The following is a 21,040-nucleotide window of genomic DNA, read 5'->3' on the forward strand; positions in this document are numbered from 1 at the left end:
TTTTTGTGGTTAAACGATAGTGTTGGGCGATAAGAGTTTAACGATTATCTATCCCGTGTAGTACGAATCTTACCTACATGGTCGATTTTGCGGACAAATACTGAAAATGGATATACTGACTACTGAGTAAATATTAGATTTATATCCAAAATTGAGAAATATCCAAAAATTTGCCTATCAGCCTAGTTTTACCATCTGGTAACACGTCTAATCTTAGACGAGTACGGTCTATCGATTTATTAGAAACGTGCTTCACCCGTGTTCCTGGGATAAAGGTACCTCATGTGCTATTCCAGATTATAATCTATCTTTGTACGGTCTGTCTGTACCAACTTTCCTTTAAGTGTATTTAGTATTTTTTACGAAAAAAAATAAAAATGTACACACATCAACCTCACAAACTAATATTTATACCATTCATCTCTTGACAGAGTGGTCGTGCTTAACATGATGAGTCCAGTTGCTATAGCCCGAAGAACGTTATTCCATTTCTCCCGACTAGTCGATATTTTTGTGCACACTTTATACACCTTGGACGATGCGGACGCGATGAGACGTTCTATGGACTCATTTTCGACTTGTATAAAGAGTATAGTAATACCTATAGGTGATACAATATTATGATTTATCAAAGGATTTACTTTTGTCCCTTCTTTGTATCAAGTGACAAAATATTTTTCAACAAATTCGAGTAATTTTGCCCTTCGAACAATATTATCGCTGATCGAAAGTTATAAAAGGAATATAAATTGATAAAGAGGAAGAGATACGCAACATAGAATAAACAGGTTTCGAACCTGTACTAGCATGCGTGGAGCGAACTGCTTAACATCAGGGTCACCACGATGCTTAGATGAGACACAGACAGGTATACATATCTTAACGAAATATGTATGAAGGGGCAATAAAAGACATTATTCCAAGTAAAAATATATTTAATGATACTAAATTATTACTATAGTTATTTTGGCTTATAAACCAATTACACATTATTGTAGACTACATAAATTGGGGGTTCTTAAGTTTCTTTCTACCGACAAAAATCTCCTAGCACCTTGTACTGGGAACTTTTACATTTAAACGAAACATATTTTATCTATGGCAACTATAATAAGTACAGGTTACTGTGGGGTAGTTTCAAAAACTATTAAAATATTTATCTCACAACTCATGGGTATTAATTAAAAAATTAAAGTACACTCTTGTTATTCTTATGGTGCTCCCACACAGCAGTTATATAACGTTATACAACAATGTGTAACAATAATATTTGTGTTTAAACAAATTATAACAGTGGTTGTAGAGTATGTTACATGCTGTTATAAATGTTACACAATGTTGTATAACGTTATATAACTGCTGTGTGGGAGCACCATTACAAGGAAAGAGATGGTAGTTTGGTTATTCACATTTTTACGTAAACTAACATACATTTTTAATTACCACTTGCCTCTAATACTTGATTCTACACGAATTAAGCTCAACTTTCTCGATTTTCTTTATTAAGTATTCAAAAACATCGAAATTGCCCGACTAAATAATGTTACACGCTTAAATATTTCACACCATGTTAATGATTACACATACAAGTTAATATATTCACAGATAATATTTTGATATGACTGAGAAAATAACAAATAAATATTCTAATGAATGTTATATAAATATAGACTATTCAATCAATTTAAAAATGTTTAAAGAAAACAAAATCTCAATCAATGGACGGATCTAGAATCACAATAAAAATATACACAAAACAAATATTTTTTTATACCACGACTGTGGCAAGAAAGCACTCTGCCCACTTGATTGTAAGTGGTTACTGTGGCTTGTGAAGGCTTGCAACACTTGGGGCGTTACATGCGTTTTGCCGACCCTTAAGAAATCATAAATTATATTAGAAAACGTGTCAATTAACAATCACAAATTATTTTAAAGTCTGAAACTCACAATAAAAAAAATTAATGAATAAAAAATAAATATTAATAAGTATGGCTGACATGTTTATGTTTAAGTATAAATTTGAAAAGTATGGGATGCATTTAAATACATAGGTACGCTGTTTATATACCTTATAGTAATAAAAAGTAAATAGGGAACATTAAAGCTATCACACACATAGATATTTCACGCTTATTCAAAAATGATATATTGAGATCACATCCTTATGTCTAAAGCTTCCCATTCATCTTAACACAACAGAATCACATGTCGAATTCACAACATGTCAACTATCTTCAATTGTCTTAGCATGAATGGGGCTTATGAACTATGTTACATGAATATTGATGGTGGAATTTTATTTGGAAAAATGTTAAAGAATAGTAATCTTCAATCTTACAACCTATAAGTTTAGCACAGAAAACTGTTGTAGATACATACCTCAAAACAAATACTTTTTTAAAAACAAACTGTAAAGTCAATTTACAATTTAGTTTTTTATAGTTTTAGTATTATAATGGGCATTGTTCTAATACAGTGTTCTGTTTAAACTTCACACAAAGGGAATATTACAAAAATATCAAATTTACACGTAGTTACATGTACAATCTACTGGGACAAGATGTACTACGGAGTCACAAGGTGCGATCAAAAAATATCGCGACAAGAATACACTACAATATTCTTTGCGACATATTTGTCGCAGCTTTTATATACCATTCTTTGTGCAGAGGTGTTTAACATTTGTTCTATTTTTATTGATTGGTGTTATTTTCATACATTTTTACTGATATGCAAAATAAAAACTACGAAGAAAATATTTGTATGATAGAAAATAATTTAGGAACAATTTAGAAGACACTCTACTATTAGTGTAACCATGGGAAAATATACAAATATTAAACAAATCTGCACAACTACCGAAACAAAACAGTAATCTAACGAAAATTATCACAACAATTATTATGTATTTACAATTTTACGACAAAACCATATATTATTAAATTCTAATATAAATTAAATCTACACATAGGTATGTATTTATTAAAAATATTAATTACTCTATCTTAAGATTGCATCGTATTATATTAATTAAAATTTACGTTTTAATAAAATGTAGAAAAATGTCGTCATTATTTTTTAAGTCCATGTTTTTTTGTATCAACAGTTCATATGCAGATAGGAATGAATTGATTGTGAAAATACATAGTAAATTTCTTACATGGGTAGGATAAAATATTACTCAAGAACGAATCTAGATTTTTGACAGATTTCTTAGAAACCTGAACACTAAATCTAGCTTAAAAAAACTGGGTACTGAGTGCGAGTTGATTAGCCCTTTGATTGGTTAGTTAATTTGGAGCAACCAATCAGAGCGCCGCACGTTATAAAGGCTGATCTTGTTTATTTATAAGAGAACATTTAATTTTACATGCTTTCGCGTAAATACTTTTCTGGTTGTTACTTGCCTTTGCCTATACGGAAAAAAATAAATTAAATGAAATTGGCGCTAAAAATATTAATAAATATCTTCCTCTTTCTGTCAAACAGAAGTTGATAAGTAGAGACAAGATAGTTTAAAATATTTTTAGATACAATTTTATTTTATGTAAAAACTGATCAATATGAACTGTTGATGTTACAGCTTTGGTCGAATTAGAACCATGACAAGTCATGTGAAGATTTTTTATTCACTTTGTCACTACAAGGGATATCCTATAATTATAGATTTGGTGACAAACGTACGTATGTTTATTGTTATAGAGTTCAAAGAGAGTATACAAAGCATTTGTCCTTATCAAGTCGGGGTTTTCATTCAAATATAATGAATAAATTCATTTCTAGGCCTATTTATTGGAGGTTTCGCAAAACTTCTGTAAATAAAAATATTTTTGTTTAAAAAATGTTTCCGAAATCCATGTCATTTCACGAGTTTAGAACTCTCAAATAAAATCAAAATAGTTAAAATGTTTGAATTAAAATCATAAAAAAAAACATTAAAAATCAATAAAATAATCACAGAAAAATTTGAATATCGAATTATTTGATCAACTGTCATATTGTAGTCACGTCATTCAAGTTCTTAATTTAAAATTTCTAATCAGACAGTATCAAAGTTGACATTTAGATTTGTTTTATCTAATCTGTCATGATTTTAGATGCATGTTAGATTATAGATACGAATCATGTCAATTCCTTAGATATCTTTGACAAAACATAGCTGTATTAGTATTAAAATTGTCTCGACATAATGTCCTTGGTATAATCATGGTCATCTTCAATTCCCATTATGACAGTAATGGTAAAAATTAGTTTGGTCCGACATCTTGTGTGGGTGACGTCATGAGGTGTGACATGATCAGAGTTTGGTGTGCTTGACTGTGTCCGTCCAGTAGTTCTGAATGGTCATCGCCTCCAGAGAATTGAGGAAGGAGTCGTTGTCCAAGCTGTACATCTCTTCGGAGTTGTCCTGAAAACAAAAAACAAGACAATTTTAGAAAAAAGTAATAAATTCTGTTAAAGCGTAGAACTTACATTATAAAACATATCCCTAATGTATTCAATTCTGCCAATAATTTTAGACCGCTAGCATAGTTAACTTTCCGGAGCTGCGGACTACTTAGCGGGTTTACCGGGGCTCCGGCTCGAAAGTAGGAACAGGGTGGTTTTTAGTTAGTAAGAGTTTGACACTTCCTCTCGCCTCGCCCAAGGTGGGAGAAGTCTTTGGAAGATTTTCCCTCCTTCAAAAAAAAGCATAGTTAACTTGTAATACTTACTCTTATCGTACTGTCATCCAAGTAGCCGCTCGAATCAGGGTTCGAGCACTTGTCATTGAGGGTCTGCGGCTTGTTCAGGTACCTCCGCCGGTACAACACGAACGCCGTGCTCCCGGCCAGGGCCGCGAGAACTAGCGCCGCAAACGATATCCCAGCTATCGCTCCCGTATCCATTCCCCCGTCACCTTGGTCTATCACCCTTCTGGAAGATTCTACGTTCGGTGGTATCCGAGTCTGTAGGAAGGTAGTCTCCAACGACAATGGCTTCTCCGTCACGATTCTACTCTCCGCCACATTTCCCCCTCCGTCTTTCACGAAGTCTGGTCTAGTCAGATTCCTCTTTTTGGACGCAAATGTCGTATTCTGCGTTTCCGTCAAATTCGTGAACGGAGCCACCGTTGCATTACTTACGCTTGCGTTTGGAGTCTGTGTGTTGTTTAACGACATTTCCGTGATGTTGACTACTGTCCACTGTATCGCTGGGTGTGGAACTTCTTCTGTTCTATTGGCTTCTGTTACGTTTACTACTGGTATTTCTGGTGGTTTGTCCGTATAATTGTCTGTTATGTTGGAGGTCTGTGTGGTGACTTGTGTTTTCGTGTAGTACATGGCTCGACTCTGTCGCTCGGAGAGTCGTCGGTCCAGCTCGGCTTCAGCGCTGATGTGTTGGAGCTCCTCTGACTGCGGCGCGGCGGAGCTCAGCCCGCTGTTCGCTGGAAAAGATAACGAGTCAATCAGTCATTGATTCAAGAGCTTGATGTGGATATATGAAGCATTGTGTAATCTATAGATAAAACAAGAGCCCGTATTAGTAAATTCAAATTACGTGAGTCACGAACTGAGTCAGTAACCACAAAACTGATGAAATCATTGCAATTATTTGTTCATATACAAAATGATGAATTTGAATTAGACAAGAAGAGCGGCCTTAGTGTAGTTTAGTTCTCTTCACAATTTATTGTAGAAAACGTTAGAAATTTAGCTGCAATGGTCGTTGGCATAAAAAAGGAATATTCTAGTAGGCAAGGCTGGAATTAATGAAGCCAGCCAGCTGGTATTTGCATAAACGGAGGCAGTGTAGTCGCCCGCGCCGGCTAAGTACACACTGTTGATCAAACTGAAATATTTTACATACAGAATTTTAACAAGGCTTCTTTGTAGAGACAACTGTGACAAGAAGACATTGGTATTTCATAGTTCCGTTATTGCCTTATTATACGAATTATTGTTGAATTATAAGAAAAATGGCATTAAGTTATTTTACTGCATTCTTTAAGGATATCCTTATTTACTTAGAATAAGTTTCTTACGTAAAATATTTCTGAAATATCCTCAGCTAAATTGAATTTAAAACAGTTCGCTACTTTTCCATAAAACGTAGGAAGTTTGATATTTAATGCAGGAAAACTTGAATACAACTATTTGAATACGACCACCATTAGGTACCTACACTATAGTAAATTCAGTTAAAATGTTTGCATTCACAGAATAGTTCACAGTCGGTTAAAAGCGTTGACGACGAAATGTGAACATTCTGTTTAACTCACAAATATTTCCTGGAACATAATGTAGCTATGAAATGCGCAATAATTGCAGTACCTACATACGATACATATATTGAGGTAGAGAGAATCGTAGGTAATGTATCTTTTTAACATATTTTTTATAAGTAGACACTGCCTTCAATTTTTACTAAATCGTCCAATCATTTAAACCATCTGCGAAGCATGGGCATTACGGCAAAGAAGGATGTCTTCCTTCAATAGGCAGTAAAGATCTGATGATTGTATTATAAAATCTGCCATTCAATCGAAAAAACACAAGCTAAAAATCGTTTCAAAATAGACATTGTGCCTGAAATCTGAATAGAGACTCTATGTTCTATCGCCGCATATTTTATGGCCCCACCGGGACTCGATTCGAAGCGAGTGTCGAATTCGATTAGATTGAACTGCCTCTCAAGCGGGCCCGTCGGAAATGTAAAGTTGACGACTTTTCAACTCTGTAAATATAAATGTGGAGTTTTCAACTCTATATCAATATGGAGACGATTTCTTTTGTCGGTAAATAACTGGAGTTTTTACGTGTATTGCAATTTTGTTTCTGTCTCATTCTTTAAAGTCTGGGGAAGCTTTTCTTTTGGTTCTAGGTAATGGAAAGATATCTTTGTGAGTAAGTACTAGGATATATAGATTCCTTTTCGAAAAACATGATTAGTAGGCCAACGCCAATACTCATGCTTTACTTCACTACTCCATGGACATAACTTAGCTACTGTAGGCTAAGATCCCATTTTAAAAATACTTTATTGTAACATGAGCATTGACCACGGGTACTCAAAGTCACGAGTCATTTGGACAAAAAAGAGCGGTAGATAAACCATAATTTTCTCATAGAAATCGATCTTCATCACTTAACAACCACTGTCACCAACACAGCGCACATCGTCACTCCACCCAGCAGAGCCTTACGCCATTCGTAAAACAAATCAATATTCATAAACGTCATATTATGAACACGAAAGGAAATTTCCTCTCGAATGCGGAAATTTAAACGTCAACCCCCGTTAATCCAATGAACATGCGTCTCTCTAATTCCTAACTCAATCAATCTCCGAAAGTTTAAATATATTATGGTATTAGCTTCTGCCAGTGGCTTCGCCCGCGTTCTCGTGGGATAAAAAGTATCCTATCACCCAAGTCAGCTCATACCCTGTCTGTATACAAATTTCATCAAAATCCGTTCAGTAGTTTCAGCGTGATTGACGGACAAACATCCAAACAAACAAACTTGCACATTCATACAAGTTGATATCTTAAATAATTGAAATATAATGTCACCTCATTTAATCCCCGAAAGGAAAAGCAATGCATATTTTTAAATGAACATCCACATTTCACCATTTAGATATAAGTTCCATGTAACAAGAAACGATTTCATTGGCATTCATCACGTACAGATTGTTAAAACCCATGCTGCTACTAGTATCGAAAACCTCTTACTCAGTAGTCCAGGGGCCTTAGTGCTATTAGTGCTATTACAAATGTGTCAGAATGGGCGATCATTGAGCAGTGCAAGAGGGAAGGAGCTATACAACCTACATAGCTCCGTCCCCAGCTTGCGGTCATTTTACCCACATAGCAGAAGATTCTAAACATTATGAAATTGACATTCAAAAATTCAGGTTTATCGCAGTCCTAAACGTTGTGTATAGGTTACAGGTATCGTTAGAAAGAGAAGCAATATAAAAGTAATACGTTAGAATAGGACAAAAACTCTTTCTAAGCATAGCATTTGGCTTGAAATGTCAGGTATTTGTTACGGAGCTTACTAGTGACCTCTTTAAATAAATAAGTACCGTCGCGAGTTCAGTTCTTTGTCCTCAAGCCCTTTCTTAACTAGTTTTATGATAAAAAGTTCGTATCAGTACCTACTTGATATTCACATATACCAAGCATAATGTTACGTTACCTATGTATGTTATACTCTGCACACTATATTATCTTTGCTGCTTTCGTAAATTCAATTTCCTTGAAGATGGTTTTGTTTCTGTAGTGTTGTTATTGTTGAACATAAAGTTTTTTATTATGTTCTGACGGGCTTTCTGCCCAACTAATAGTTGGTTGCGATTTTCTACCCATGTTTATTCGCATGTAAACTTAATATGCGATGTAGTATTTAAGGCGTCACCCGTTGATTTGTTCATCAATCGTCTATGTGCGACTTCTGTCATCTGTCACTTGTCATATGTCGTCATAGTTTAACAAAAACATAATCTGTTTGTTACCCGAATTTCCGTAAAATGTCTTTTAGATACATCACTACATCAGTCACTATAAAGACACTAAATTACACTACATCATCATCGAACCGCGCTGTAGCCAACCACATTTGGACGCAGACCTGTAAAAACACGCCACTGTGCTCAATCACTACATTTTCCTTCACCGTTCGTACATTTTAAACCACTATCGTGAAATGGGAGTGAGGTCTCGTGCCTTTTTTAAGCTGCGCGGGTCGCGGCGGGTCGAGGACGTTGTTTCATCGAAAATGAACAAAAAAACATCAGTTCGACACCGTTCAATTTAATACAGCTTGTTTTTCCGTCGTAAAGAGTAATGAGAGTGACTTTATTCGTTGATAAAATAGGGTCTTTGAATTCTACGAACATTATTTAGATGTAGAAGGGTCCCTTCTGATAACTTGGTCCCGACAACATTAAGGGACTTCGGAAAGATTGAAAGTTGTGCAAATTGTATTACAGTTGTTAGGCAGGGTTGTTCTCTGTTCTGATTCGAAGAAACGGCTGCTCCAAAGCTGTTACTGAACACATAACTTTTGCTTGGATTATACAGAAATAATGTTTTGATTCCTTAATTGAATTAGGTTTTGTATAGAATCAGTATTAGTAACGTAGATAACTAATCATCATAGATTCCCGTCGAATGTACATTTTGGCACATCATCGCTTTGGTGAAGCTTGGTTCTGAGTCTTGTATCAACTAGATCAGGCCATTTACCCCCCCTTCCCAATCCCCGATTCCCCAACAACCCTTAAATTCCTAAGCCCCAAAAGGCCGGCAACGCCTCTAGTGGGTCAGGTGTTCATAGGCGGCAACGATTGCTTACCATCAGGTGATCCGTCTGCTCGTTTACCGGCTTATACAATAAAAAAAACGATCAAATCATATAAAATATTAAAGAGAGATAGAAAAATAAATAACCTATGGTTATCAAGTTTAGGTATAAGTATAGGCTTCTATTTTGTCAAGATTCCTATTGTAGCACCAGCCCTATTGTTGGGAATAAGTTACACATTCTTTTGTGATTTGTCGGGATCGTTGGATAAACACAACACAACTTGTAACGTAATAAACTTAGTGAAAGGTAGATGTGTGTCCCAGACTTTGGGATTTACTTATTTATATTGACGCGACGTAATAACTACTGCCATTTGTTGTAGAAATAAACTCACCAGGCTTTTGTTAATAATTGACGAGAATACGAGTGTATTGAATTAGATATAAAAGGAGATAAAAGTTTCTCCTTATCTATGTCTATAGAACTATCTATTATTCTACGGTTTGTTGATAGATTAGTTAGATGTATTTAGAGAGAATTATCTCGTTGTGTGCGAAGATTAGATTTTTTTATTGTTTTAGATAAAAAGAAAGAAACGTAGTCGGTTATATGTTGTAAAAGTGAAAGATATAACACACCGACGTGAAGCAACGTTGTGTGAGTGAGGTTACTAGAGGCCCAGTTACCCCCCTTCCCAATCCCCGAGTCCCCAAAAACCCTTAAATTCCTAACTCTCAAAAGGCCGGCAACGTACTTGTAACACCACTGGTGTTTCGCGTGTGTCGCGGGCGGCGGCGATTGTTTACCATCAGATGATCCGTCTGTCTGTTTACCGGCTTATACCATAAACTGGACCATTATTTTTTGTTATACTTCGATAGAAATAAAAACAGAACGTTAATATTTGTTTTTCAGGTTTGAATTGAGCAAATTATTTTCTACCAAAACCCATAAATACAAAATAATACGAGAAACTTAATATTTGCGTTTGACAAATACACAGTATATTGTATTTACAATACACAGTATATTGTATTTACAATACAGTAACAGTTGAGGTCGAGCACTATGTTTGCCCTGGAGGGTCTCCCGCAAATTGGCCCGGACGCAATTATGACAAAGTTTAAACTAAACGGGCTCGGTTCTGCGGGCGCATTTAATTATTTTGAAGGACACGTACAATAGTTACTGCGTCGAGTTATGACAGTTTTAACCTTTCACGCCCTTTGTTTATATCTTATTATAATTATAATATTATAAAGCGAACGTTTGTGTGTACACACAATTGTATGTTTGTTACTCAATTACGTCTAAACGGCTGAAGAGATCGGGATACAATTTGGAATACGGGTAGATTGTAGTATTAAAAAACACATTTTTATCCGGGCGAAGCCGCTGGCAGAAACTAGTGAATATTAAAGGAAGAAAGTACTTAAGTCATACTTTTCTAAGCAAATACGTAATACATACAGCTGAAGTATCTGACCTAACAGATATGTAGTAACAGTATTAATTACATTGTCTACAATCATGTACAACATCTAATAGCTAGGTATATAAACATAATACGCCACTAATGTAACATTACCCTGTTATTATACTCGCCGATTAAATTTATAACTTACCGTAAACTAATTATGATATAATTTTAATTGTAGATAGACCATGTTCATGTAATATTAGGTAATGGATGCAAGTTCTTGGTTATTTGTGAAGAGAAGAAAGTTTTATGATGTGTGGTCAGAAATGGGCAAATTAATGTGTAACTGGCGCCCGGTAATGTGATGTAATGGTTATCACAAAAGTGGTGGATTTGTGAGTGCTTATGGGCTACACAAGATTGGAGAACTAACAGTTATTGACTAAACAAAGCACTGCAAAATTTTTATATTTATTTGGAAATTAATTGCCATTTATGAAATTGTGTTAAGATTAAGGTAAAAAGTTAAGGAGTAATAAAAGAGTATTTTCCGAAAATTTATAGAAATGTGAGATAAGGTGAATTACTGTAGCTTCTGCTAGCGGTTTCGTCCGCGTTCCCGTGGTGCATGATGTGTGAAAATACAGAAAGACAGACAAACATTTTTTTTAATAACATTTCTAGCTTTAGGTCTTTCTTGTAACATCCCCTTTTTTATATTATCATAGTACAGAATTATATTATACCTATGTAGAGAATTGGGCACACTTAACCAAACAATTGCAATAATAAGGAAATCCAATGCGTTCCGTACACATTTATATTTCTAGTAGCTAGTAGCTGGTATATAACTATGTACCCGAGAACTGGACCACTAATTGGATTAAAATGCGTGTTAATACAAAAATAGACTTTGCCAGTGTCTCTGTAAGGGTTGCTGCACAGTTGCAAATGTATCGTGAATCGTGTCATTCATGAAATAATACTTTTTGACAGGATTTTTTCGCAGCACCCGAATAAATAAATAAGTATTATCTGTGTGCTCCATCTTCGGCCACATCTTCGCTTCGTTTTTCTGACAGAAAGCGGGTTGGTGACCAAACGCAGACTTATTAACGCTAAAAAAATATACTTTTTTAATATGCAAATTATGTTATTTAATTCCATAGTTCCGTTTATGTTTGTTAAGTAGTAGTCAGTAGGAATATTTGGTAATCTGGATTCTTTGCTGAATGCATTTGGAATCATAGAAAATGTTTTTCATTTGTATGAAGCAAGCAGAACATTGAATTTAGAACCATGTTTGTCTGCGCTACATTAGAAAAGCAATCTTGCAATAAAAATAATATGAAATGGCCATGGCTTCCTAGTTTAGCACAAATGTGAACGCACTCTAATGGTAAAGGCGAAGTCTTTTGAACTAGGTCGGGTTGCAAGTCGGAAATAAAAGAAAAGTATAATGTGAGTGATATTGTTCGACATCTGAGGTTTTCCACTGAAGAAATGGAATTTAAAATGAAATAAAAGACGTTTGAAATGTTAAAGTATGAATGCAACTTGTTCTTTATAAATTTTACGAGTATTTCTAGTAGCTATTGTTGCCAGTTTTTTATTCTAAATCAAACAAACCAAACTTATTGTGGGAGTGCTATGCTTGGGCACGAAAGGGCCGGTTCGACCGGAGTAATACTACGGGCTAACAGAAAACCGACGTGAAAATACCTACGCTTGCGTCGTGTTTCATTGAGTGAGTGAGGTTACCGGAGGCCCAATTACCTTCTTCTAAAAGGCCGGCAACGCACTTGTAACGCCTATGGTGTTTTGGGTGTCCATGGGCGGCGGCATTGCTTACCATCAGGTGATGAGTCTAATAGTTTACTGGCTTATAAAAAAAAATAAACTTATTGGCGATATTAATTTATTCTCAAAACAATTCTGAATATAGTATTTTTTAATGAAAAACAATACAGAATAGATAACTTATTTGTAGGTACCAATAATTACTGTTAAACGCGAAAAAGACAACATACGCAAAGCCATTTCCATCTCTAAATCAATGGGGTTACGTTACAAAGGAGAAGGGGACTTTTGGGCCCAGCAGTTAACTAGTTGAAATGTATATTAAAAAAACCGTCATATTTTTCTAAGGAAATCACAAAATATGGTACCTTGTTTCTATCTAGGAAGCGAGAAAACTTAAATTAAGTTGTGTAATAATGTATGTAAAATAATGTATGTATAACGTACTCTGTGATTTAAACTTCTTAAAACACTTCTGTCTGACTTCAGTCAGTCACCGATTGACAGATGACACTTTCCCTATACTCTTTGGATGACACTCGTTCGTTGTGTTTCGTTCTGAGTGCGCACGTATTTTCCATGTTTTATTGTTTAACCCCACGACCTCGGCTTTATAAAGGACTTTTGACGGATCTTGAATCTTTAAATTACCTGACTCTCTATTTTGGACAACTGCAACAAGCCTATCAATCGGATATTGACGACATGGATCGCTGTGTAAATTGTACGATTGCGACTGGTCGCAGTAACTCTATTGGCAGAAGAGTCTTGGAAGATGAGGCGATTTTATCAGTTATTCGTCAGTGGCGTGCATCTCAGCCTGTATAATATGGTATCTCAGTTGGGAAAGATACCAAGAAAATATACGTACCCCGACCCCCTACACAATTCTAAGATGACATTCTCCTAATTATTGAAGATGAATAATACATATTTTATACTAATATTGGTGTTTTATTTATATATCCTCCTGTCCCTTTTTTAGTTTTTAAAAGGTTAGTGCCTACTGCTTCTAAGGGCCTATGCACAACACGTTTTTTAAACGCGCCGGTGCCGTGCATTTGTATCCATACAAACGACAACAAACTGCTCTGCGTTTCCAAAACGCGTGTCGACGGCGCGATTAAAAAACGTTGTGTGCATAAGCGCTAAGTACAGAATATTCAATGTAAAAACTTGACTGTAGCGACTGTTCGGGGCGCTGGAGAGCCAAACGTGTCAGATCTTCGAACCGTCGCACACGCTCCTTGCTTAAAACCATAACACAACCAAAACTATTCAAAAGTATTTCATAAAAAACACAAAAAAACTGCAATGTTATAATATAACCTCACTTTTACTACATTAGGTACATATAACTTGATTCCTGGATAGCCAAATTTCACCAAATTTTCAGTGAGGGCTTGTTATTATATCCTCTAACAAATAAGGCTAGTTTGATTCAGTTAACACCTGGGCCCAGAAATGTATGGAGAAGTCCCCTTCTCCTTTGCATGTAAAGACGTACTACACTTGTAATTACTTCGGAGATGAGCCATTAATTCGGTAATTGACAGATCTAGTTACATAACACGGGGGTGAATAAACCAATGAAACAAGTGACGCTCGTGTTATGTCACTTTCTCTTTGTATTTATTGACTTGACGACGAGTAATTGGAACAGTTGTTTCGATTACGTTTTTTATTTATTCTCAGTACGGGTAAGAATTGGTGTAAGATGGTAGGTGTATTGCATTTTTCAACAGTTTGGGTAATGGGTAGGTATGATTCAGTTAGTGTTTGAATATTGATGATAAACTGTATCTTAAGTGGGAAATCTTTCTACAATAGTGTTCATATTCTACTGATGGTAATGTTTGTATCATCACCATAGCATAAGGAAATATTTTAAGCTGGTGTATTTGCTAAATGAAAATATTTTTTCTGCACATTTAGCTGTACCTTTACCTAAGATCCAACAGTTTTTAAAAAGATAAATGCAAAATGTTTACATTTACGCACTTTTTATACCGAACGCACGCCCGTATTTACAGGCATATAAATGAAAGTTACGAAATAAATAAAACACTCGTTTGAATATTTATCAGTACAATTTAAGTTACTGAAACTCTAATTACCTACGCAGGTACTATGACGCAATTGGCAGTGTCTCGGTTACCTATTAGCGCCAAAAAAGGTTTTTTTGGACTTAGGGATATTAATACTACTTGTAAACAGTTTTTCATCTAGCAGACGAGTTAATCGATCTAGCAACTGGGCTCACAATCCCAGTTACTTCCAGGCCCAGTCTCTACAGATTCCTCCATCACACTGCAGGGCAAATGACTACCTAACGTCTTTGGCCGGATAAGTAAAAAAAAACTGAGTATGATAATGATTCAGATCGGTGTTATCCTATTGTAATAAAAAGTAATGAGATTGTATTTATTTGTAACTACAAGATGAAAAGATGTCCTTACCCACTGAACATGTTAAAAGTGACATTATTCTGAAGAAACTCTTGAGAAACACACGATATGTTTCACTTTGCATATAAATGGGTGCTGAAAGAGAAACATTTCAACAAAAATAATAAACAACGCTATACTTCCTTGTGTGTTATATTATCCTATGTACATATTATATGTTATATTATTTATAGGGACTCAAAGAGACGAGAAGTATGTTTTAAGTGAAAATGGTGTTGGTAAAAACACAGGCGGTGTTACCGTATGTATACCTACAGAATTAACTGAATTCAATTTTCCTGTTAGAAAACACAATATGAGCTAAGTACTCTCTGGGTTTAAGTGGTACTTACTTTATATGGATTATAAAGGGACGGAAAATATTAAATAGAAAAGGGTTATCAATATTTTTGAATCTCAGTTAAATATAATTTAGAGATATGGCGCTCTTCTCCATTCGAAGCTACACTATGGAACGAGCGTGCCTAGCTAGCTAGTTTCGCTGACAAATAAACTAACGAACAATTCAATTTGATGTTTCAAAACTGCCTAATTTTAGGATTAATTGAAATAAATGCAATGCCTTTGACTTCACATCAATGGCGTGGCGTTGAATTGATCACACATCTATTTTACATTTAAGAAATACACACACTATTTATTATTATTGTTCATATCTACACTAATATTATCTACACTAATATTATAAAGAGGAAAACTTTGTTTGTTTGTTTGTTTGTTTGGTTGTAACGAATAGGCTCAAAAACTACTGGACCGATTTTAAAAATTCTTTCACCATTCGAAAGCTACATTATCCACGAGTAACATCTATACTAATATTATAAAGCTGAAGAGTTTGTTTGATTGTTTGATTGTTTGTTTGTTTGTTTGTTTGTTTGAACGCGCTAATCTCCGGAACTACTGGTCCGATTTGAATAATTCTTTTTGTGTTGGATAGTCCATTTATCGAGGAAGGTTATAGGCTATAAAACATCACGCTATAACTATTAGGAGCGAAGAAATAAAGGAAAATGTGGACAAAACGGGGGAAATTATTAATTCTTGAGGGCTTCCGTTGCGTGCGCTGCGAAAATGGTTCAAGATACGAAAATTATATGTATGAAAGAATTATTCCTCTTAAAATGATCTAAAAAAAGTCCGCGACAGTATATGTCTATCTTTTAGGATTAACTTACTAGAATCGTTTTTATGGTAATCAAACTGGGTCGAAATTAATGCATTATTTGTTAAGAGTTGTATTAACGAAAAAATATTAATCTTTATCGAAATAAATGTGTTGTTCATTAAGAGTATTTAATTGTGAACAAAATTGTCTTTGACATCACTAAACTTCAATAAACATCTTAGAAGATATTACAATTTTAAAATAACTCCGATATAAAATTCATCCGCGCCGCATGATGTGCGAAACACGACGCTGCTAAGAGGAGAAGCATTGTTTGCGAACGACGCGGAGCCTGGTGTAACTATACTAAAAAAATATAGTCTTACTAACGAAGTAAATCATTTTTTGTTTTGATCATTGACCACAGAACGCGACGCACGGTACGCACGGGTCTGGTTTTGATCGGGCGACGAGCTACTCTTACTCGCCGTCCGCAGACCCGCGCTTACGGTGGCCGGGGATCGTCACGCGATCCTCGACGCCCGGAATGTCTTCTGCGGCGGCTGGGGCGTGATGAGGATCGTTCCCTCACGCGCTCCGCCTCCTTCTTAGCTAGGATGACTGCTTCGCAGAAGGGGAGACAGCGTCCCTTTCCCCCTCGCTCCTTGGCCTGAACTAGAGCCGGACGTGAGAGGTCGCCATTCACATCCCTAAGGACGTGGCGATGCTCAGCACATGCAATGCACACCGCCACTGTATGCTCCACCATATCTTCTGGGCGGTCCTCGCAATGACGACACCCAGACGAAACGCCCTGGTGTTTTCTCCCGCCGAATTCGAAACAGGTACCAACCGAAAAACTTCCGTGTTCGGTAAGTACCTGCGTCAGGCGGTAGGTGAGAACGCCGTGGACGCCTCTCAAGCCACTCTTCGAAGAGGGGACTTACCACTACTATAACGTACCCTAGGAATTTTATTTCTGAAACACAAACCGGGGTGGCGGTTACCCAACCTATAGGCGCAGGTTTCCGGAAAACAGTGGAAACATATATAGTATAGAAATGAGTGGGGATTGTTTCTTATAATCATAATCCAGTGCTATCAAGAATTTTCAATGCACAAATTAACCGTGGGTAACAGGTATAATTTATGAAGCTGAGAAAGTTGTTTGCAAAAATAAATATAATGCCTAAAATAACTATTCCACGCGGACGAAGTCGCGGGCACAGCTAGTAGGCTATATTTTATTTTGGAAAAAAATAGGGTTCCGTGAGATATTTGGATTTTTCGGACACAAACTGAAAAAAAACAACCAAAGAAGTTACTTATTTTGCGTACGCTGCCTAAACTACAAAAGATAGAACCATAAAATGTTAAAGTTAATTGTAGATCTTATAAATATCTACAAAAAAGTCCGCGACACACTATACCTATCTATGTCGAGTGAGGCACAACAACCACATTTTTATTTAAAAATCTTGATTTTTTTGGACTACATTTAAACGCGTTTATTTTACTCATGCTATTAATCCTTATCAAAATAAATTATTTCATCAATAAGTACAGTTTATGTTGATAATATTTGGTCTTTGAATGATTAAAATTGGACGTTTGGTTTTGAAGTTGTGGTCAAATTAAAATATTACGATTTCTGCTGCACGGCCCGTTGCGAAGTGGACGTCGCCAAGGCCAGGGGTGCGCGTGCGGGAGAGGGGTGTTTAGATCTATGAGTAAGGTACCCGCGAGGCTCATATTTAATATTATAAATGCGAAAGTAACTCTGTCTGTCTGTCTGTTACGCTTACGCCGTTACGCCTAAACCAGTAAACCGAACATTTTGATGAAATTTGGTACAGAGATAGAATAAACAACATAGACTACTTTTTATTGCAAAAAAATAGGAGAGTGGGTAAATAGGGGATGAATGGTCATATGGAAATTCGCCATTTTTAAAACTGTAACATAGGGGAGAGTGGGTAAAAATAGGGGATGAATGATCATATGGAAATTCGTCATTTTTAAAGTTGTAACAGTGAAACTTTGTATTTAGACACTTAATGGGGAACGAAAGAACATAGGCTTACCTATAGCGAATAAAAAGGGTAGAAGGCGTTTTAATTTTGACTGAAAAGCTAGTATAATTATAAATTCGAATGATAAACAACATACCTAATATAAAAAAATATAGAAGTAAACATTTTTAATATGTAAGTGTTTTTAAAGTAAACTAATAAAAAGCAGAAAGTACTACATAACTACGAAAATAGAGAACCAATTAGAATTGTCAAGTCTGTAGAGACACCGCCCAATTTACCTGTCTACGGACATACACCATTAAGTCGCCCAAAATATCTATTAGGTAAAGGTAAACTCGTTTGAAGCTTAATAGCCAGGGTTTCGGCTATTACGGCTATCGGTGTGGACTGTGTACGGTGATTGGCCTAATCATCGGGCCTAACCAGCAATCAGAGGCCTCACACGTTTCTGTGAAATTGGGCCTCATATCAGGCTGTGAATTGTGTTTGATTGTAGCAAAGGTTTTTAGGGTGCATTGCCACAAGAGATGTGCTATGCTACGTTGCTGTGGATGCGTTTGGTTTCCACCTATCGTATTCTTTGGTACATACATAACATAGGTAGCACTGGTGAAAACGGACTCAGCTAGGCTATGTTTTTATATGGGAAGATGCGTGCTGTGGATGGCTTTCCTACTAACGATGCATCACGTATTCAAGCTGCGCATCTTCTTAGCACAGCTACTTCTTAGCATAGCTGATAGCACATCTGTGGTGGGAAAGCACCCTTAGCCCACCCTTGTTGGCTTTAAAATATTGGGGCAAACAAATAAATGAAAGTTTAATGTTTTTATTTTCCATTCTTTGTAATGAAAAATGACTCGGTCGGTACTGACTTTTATTTTTGTATTTACAGGACTTTTTCCATGAAGATAACGATACTCAATGATTAATTGAGTACGGTACAGATACAGATAAAAAGATTGCAAAAATGACAACCAACAAAAGAAGAAAAATTTATCGTTACTTAAAAATATAAGGTACGGTAGCAATCATGCAAGGAAGTTTCACCGACAGAATTGAGAGAACTTGCCTCAAAGATAAAATAATAACTGCCATACTCAGAATCATTTAATGGTTACTTAACCTAGTCCTTAGTATGGTTTTTGGAGCAAAATCGTTACTATGGAATAGTTTAAGTAATCATTAAATGTCTCTGAGTCCGGCAGTAAGTTCATTTCGTTCAGTAATGTGCTCTAACAGTCAGCAAGCAACAACACTATCACAGTATTGCGTCAAGATACTATCATTGTCGTTATCATGATATTACTCGTGATACATAACATAATATCAGTGAGATAATCACAACTTTTCTTCATTGAAACGTTGACAATCGATGATTGTGTTGCAGTTACAATTATTGAGAAGATTTTACGATATGGTCGACACGCTATAACAGTGGCTACAGACATTAGTGGGACCGACATGGATAACAGGCAAAAAGAACAAATGAATAAAAATGTACAATCGACAAAGAATCATGATTTCACATACTTTAAAAGATTTAACTTCAAAACAAGTTTATGGTAGAATAAGTTTATTTTGTTGATTGTACTAAGCAAAAAATGAGTTAAATACATAGGTTTATCAGGCAACTTAACTCCTTTTATCTCCGAAGGGGTAGGCAGTGATGCACATTACGGCACGCAATGTCGCTAAACAATGTAGGTTTAGCGGCATTACGTGCCGTAATGTTATATTTATATAGGCTTAATCTTTATCATATAATGACTGATAACATGGTGGAAAGTAGGCGTTATATTGTATTTATCTCTTCTTTTGGCTATTAAATGATATGTACTAAGCTCCCCGCTGCCGCTTGGTTCCGTGAACAGACCGTAAAAGACGACAATGACATGAAACCAATGCTCTCTGCTGATAATCAACTCTGCTGACGACTTAATGACTAATTCATTGACATATTGCATGTTTACGTCGCACTGCGTTAAATGAAAGATTGTTTTTGCCATTGATTTTATTATTTGTGCATTGACAGAAGATGCAATGCCACTTCGATTTGTTCATAGTTAGTAGAATGTTCCTACAGATTAAAAGAAAAAAAAATGTGCGCCAAAGAAGAAAGAAGCCATGTTCAGCCTTGAAACTGGAATAGGGACAAATAAGCATATGGATCACCTGATGGTAAGCGATAAGTGCCGTCCATCGACACCCGCAACACCAGAGGAGACACATGTGCGTTGCCGGATTTTTATTAAAAGGAATACGCTCTTTCAATAAGCTAAAGTGACGTGATGACGAAAAATTGTGAGTTTCCATAAAAAAGTTAATTCATTAATATATTATTATGCAGAAAACACTCGTTTAAATATACACCAATAATTCTCAGGATTATAAACCTAGTACTAAACAGTGTACATTCTTCTAAATGAGGACAATGCACGGTTAGAATGTCAAACCCTCGTAATATTTATTACATGGGCGTCATGTACCCATTAATCCCGCTAATCTCACCACAGACCTGTACTTTCCATATCGAATTACCAACTCGTTACCACAAGCAGTGTGAACATCTTTGTAACTAAGAAGTAATTGACCCTTTTTAAAAGAACATATTGGGGTTGTATTTGTTTTATGGGAAAGATGGACGTATATTCAACACCTGCTATTATAAATATATGTATGTAGATATAGGTATAGATTTTTTTTGAGGAGGGAAAATGATCCAATGACTTCTCTCGCCTATAGGTAGGAGTAGTTTGAATTACATGAAAATAAATTTAATGACTATTGGCGTCATTATTTATGTAGGCTGAGTGTACTTACTCAGACTAACTTTTATTTCAGAGGGCTCGTAAATCTCCGAATCACTATGGAACTGCTGAAGGTACCAGTGCTTATACTTAATGTCAAAT

At 35.8% G+C, this 21,040-nt stretch overlaps 1 protein-coding gene across 2 annotated transcripts in view; it reads right to left on the minus strand.

Annotated features, from left to right (window-relative positions):
- Positions 1–914: 914 nt before the first annotated feature.
- The window catches only part of LOC118271821 (uncharacterized), a 123,388-nt gene continuing 103,262 nt past the window's right edge, over positions 915–21,040 (minus strand). For both annotated transcript variants that reach the window (XM_050698522.1, XM_035588058.2), the window contains 2 exons: positions 4,719–5,431; positions 915–4,411 (listed from right to left, as the gene is read on the minus strand). In XM_050698522.1, coding sequence (XP_050554479.1) covers positions 4,301–4,411; positions 4,719–5,431 — 824 coding nt within the window. In that variant the 3' untranslated portion in view covers positions 915–4,300. The remainder of the gene's footprint in view (positions 4,412–4,718; positions 5,432–21,040) is intronic.

This window comes from Spodoptera frugiperda, chromosome 15, assembly GCF_023101765.2.
Source record: "Spodoptera frugiperda isolate SF20-4 chromosome 15, AGI-APGP_CSIRO_Sfru_2.0, whole genome shotgun sequence".
NCBI lineage: Eukaryota > Metazoa > Arthropoda > Insecta > Lepidoptera > Noctuidae > Spodoptera > Spodoptera frugiperda.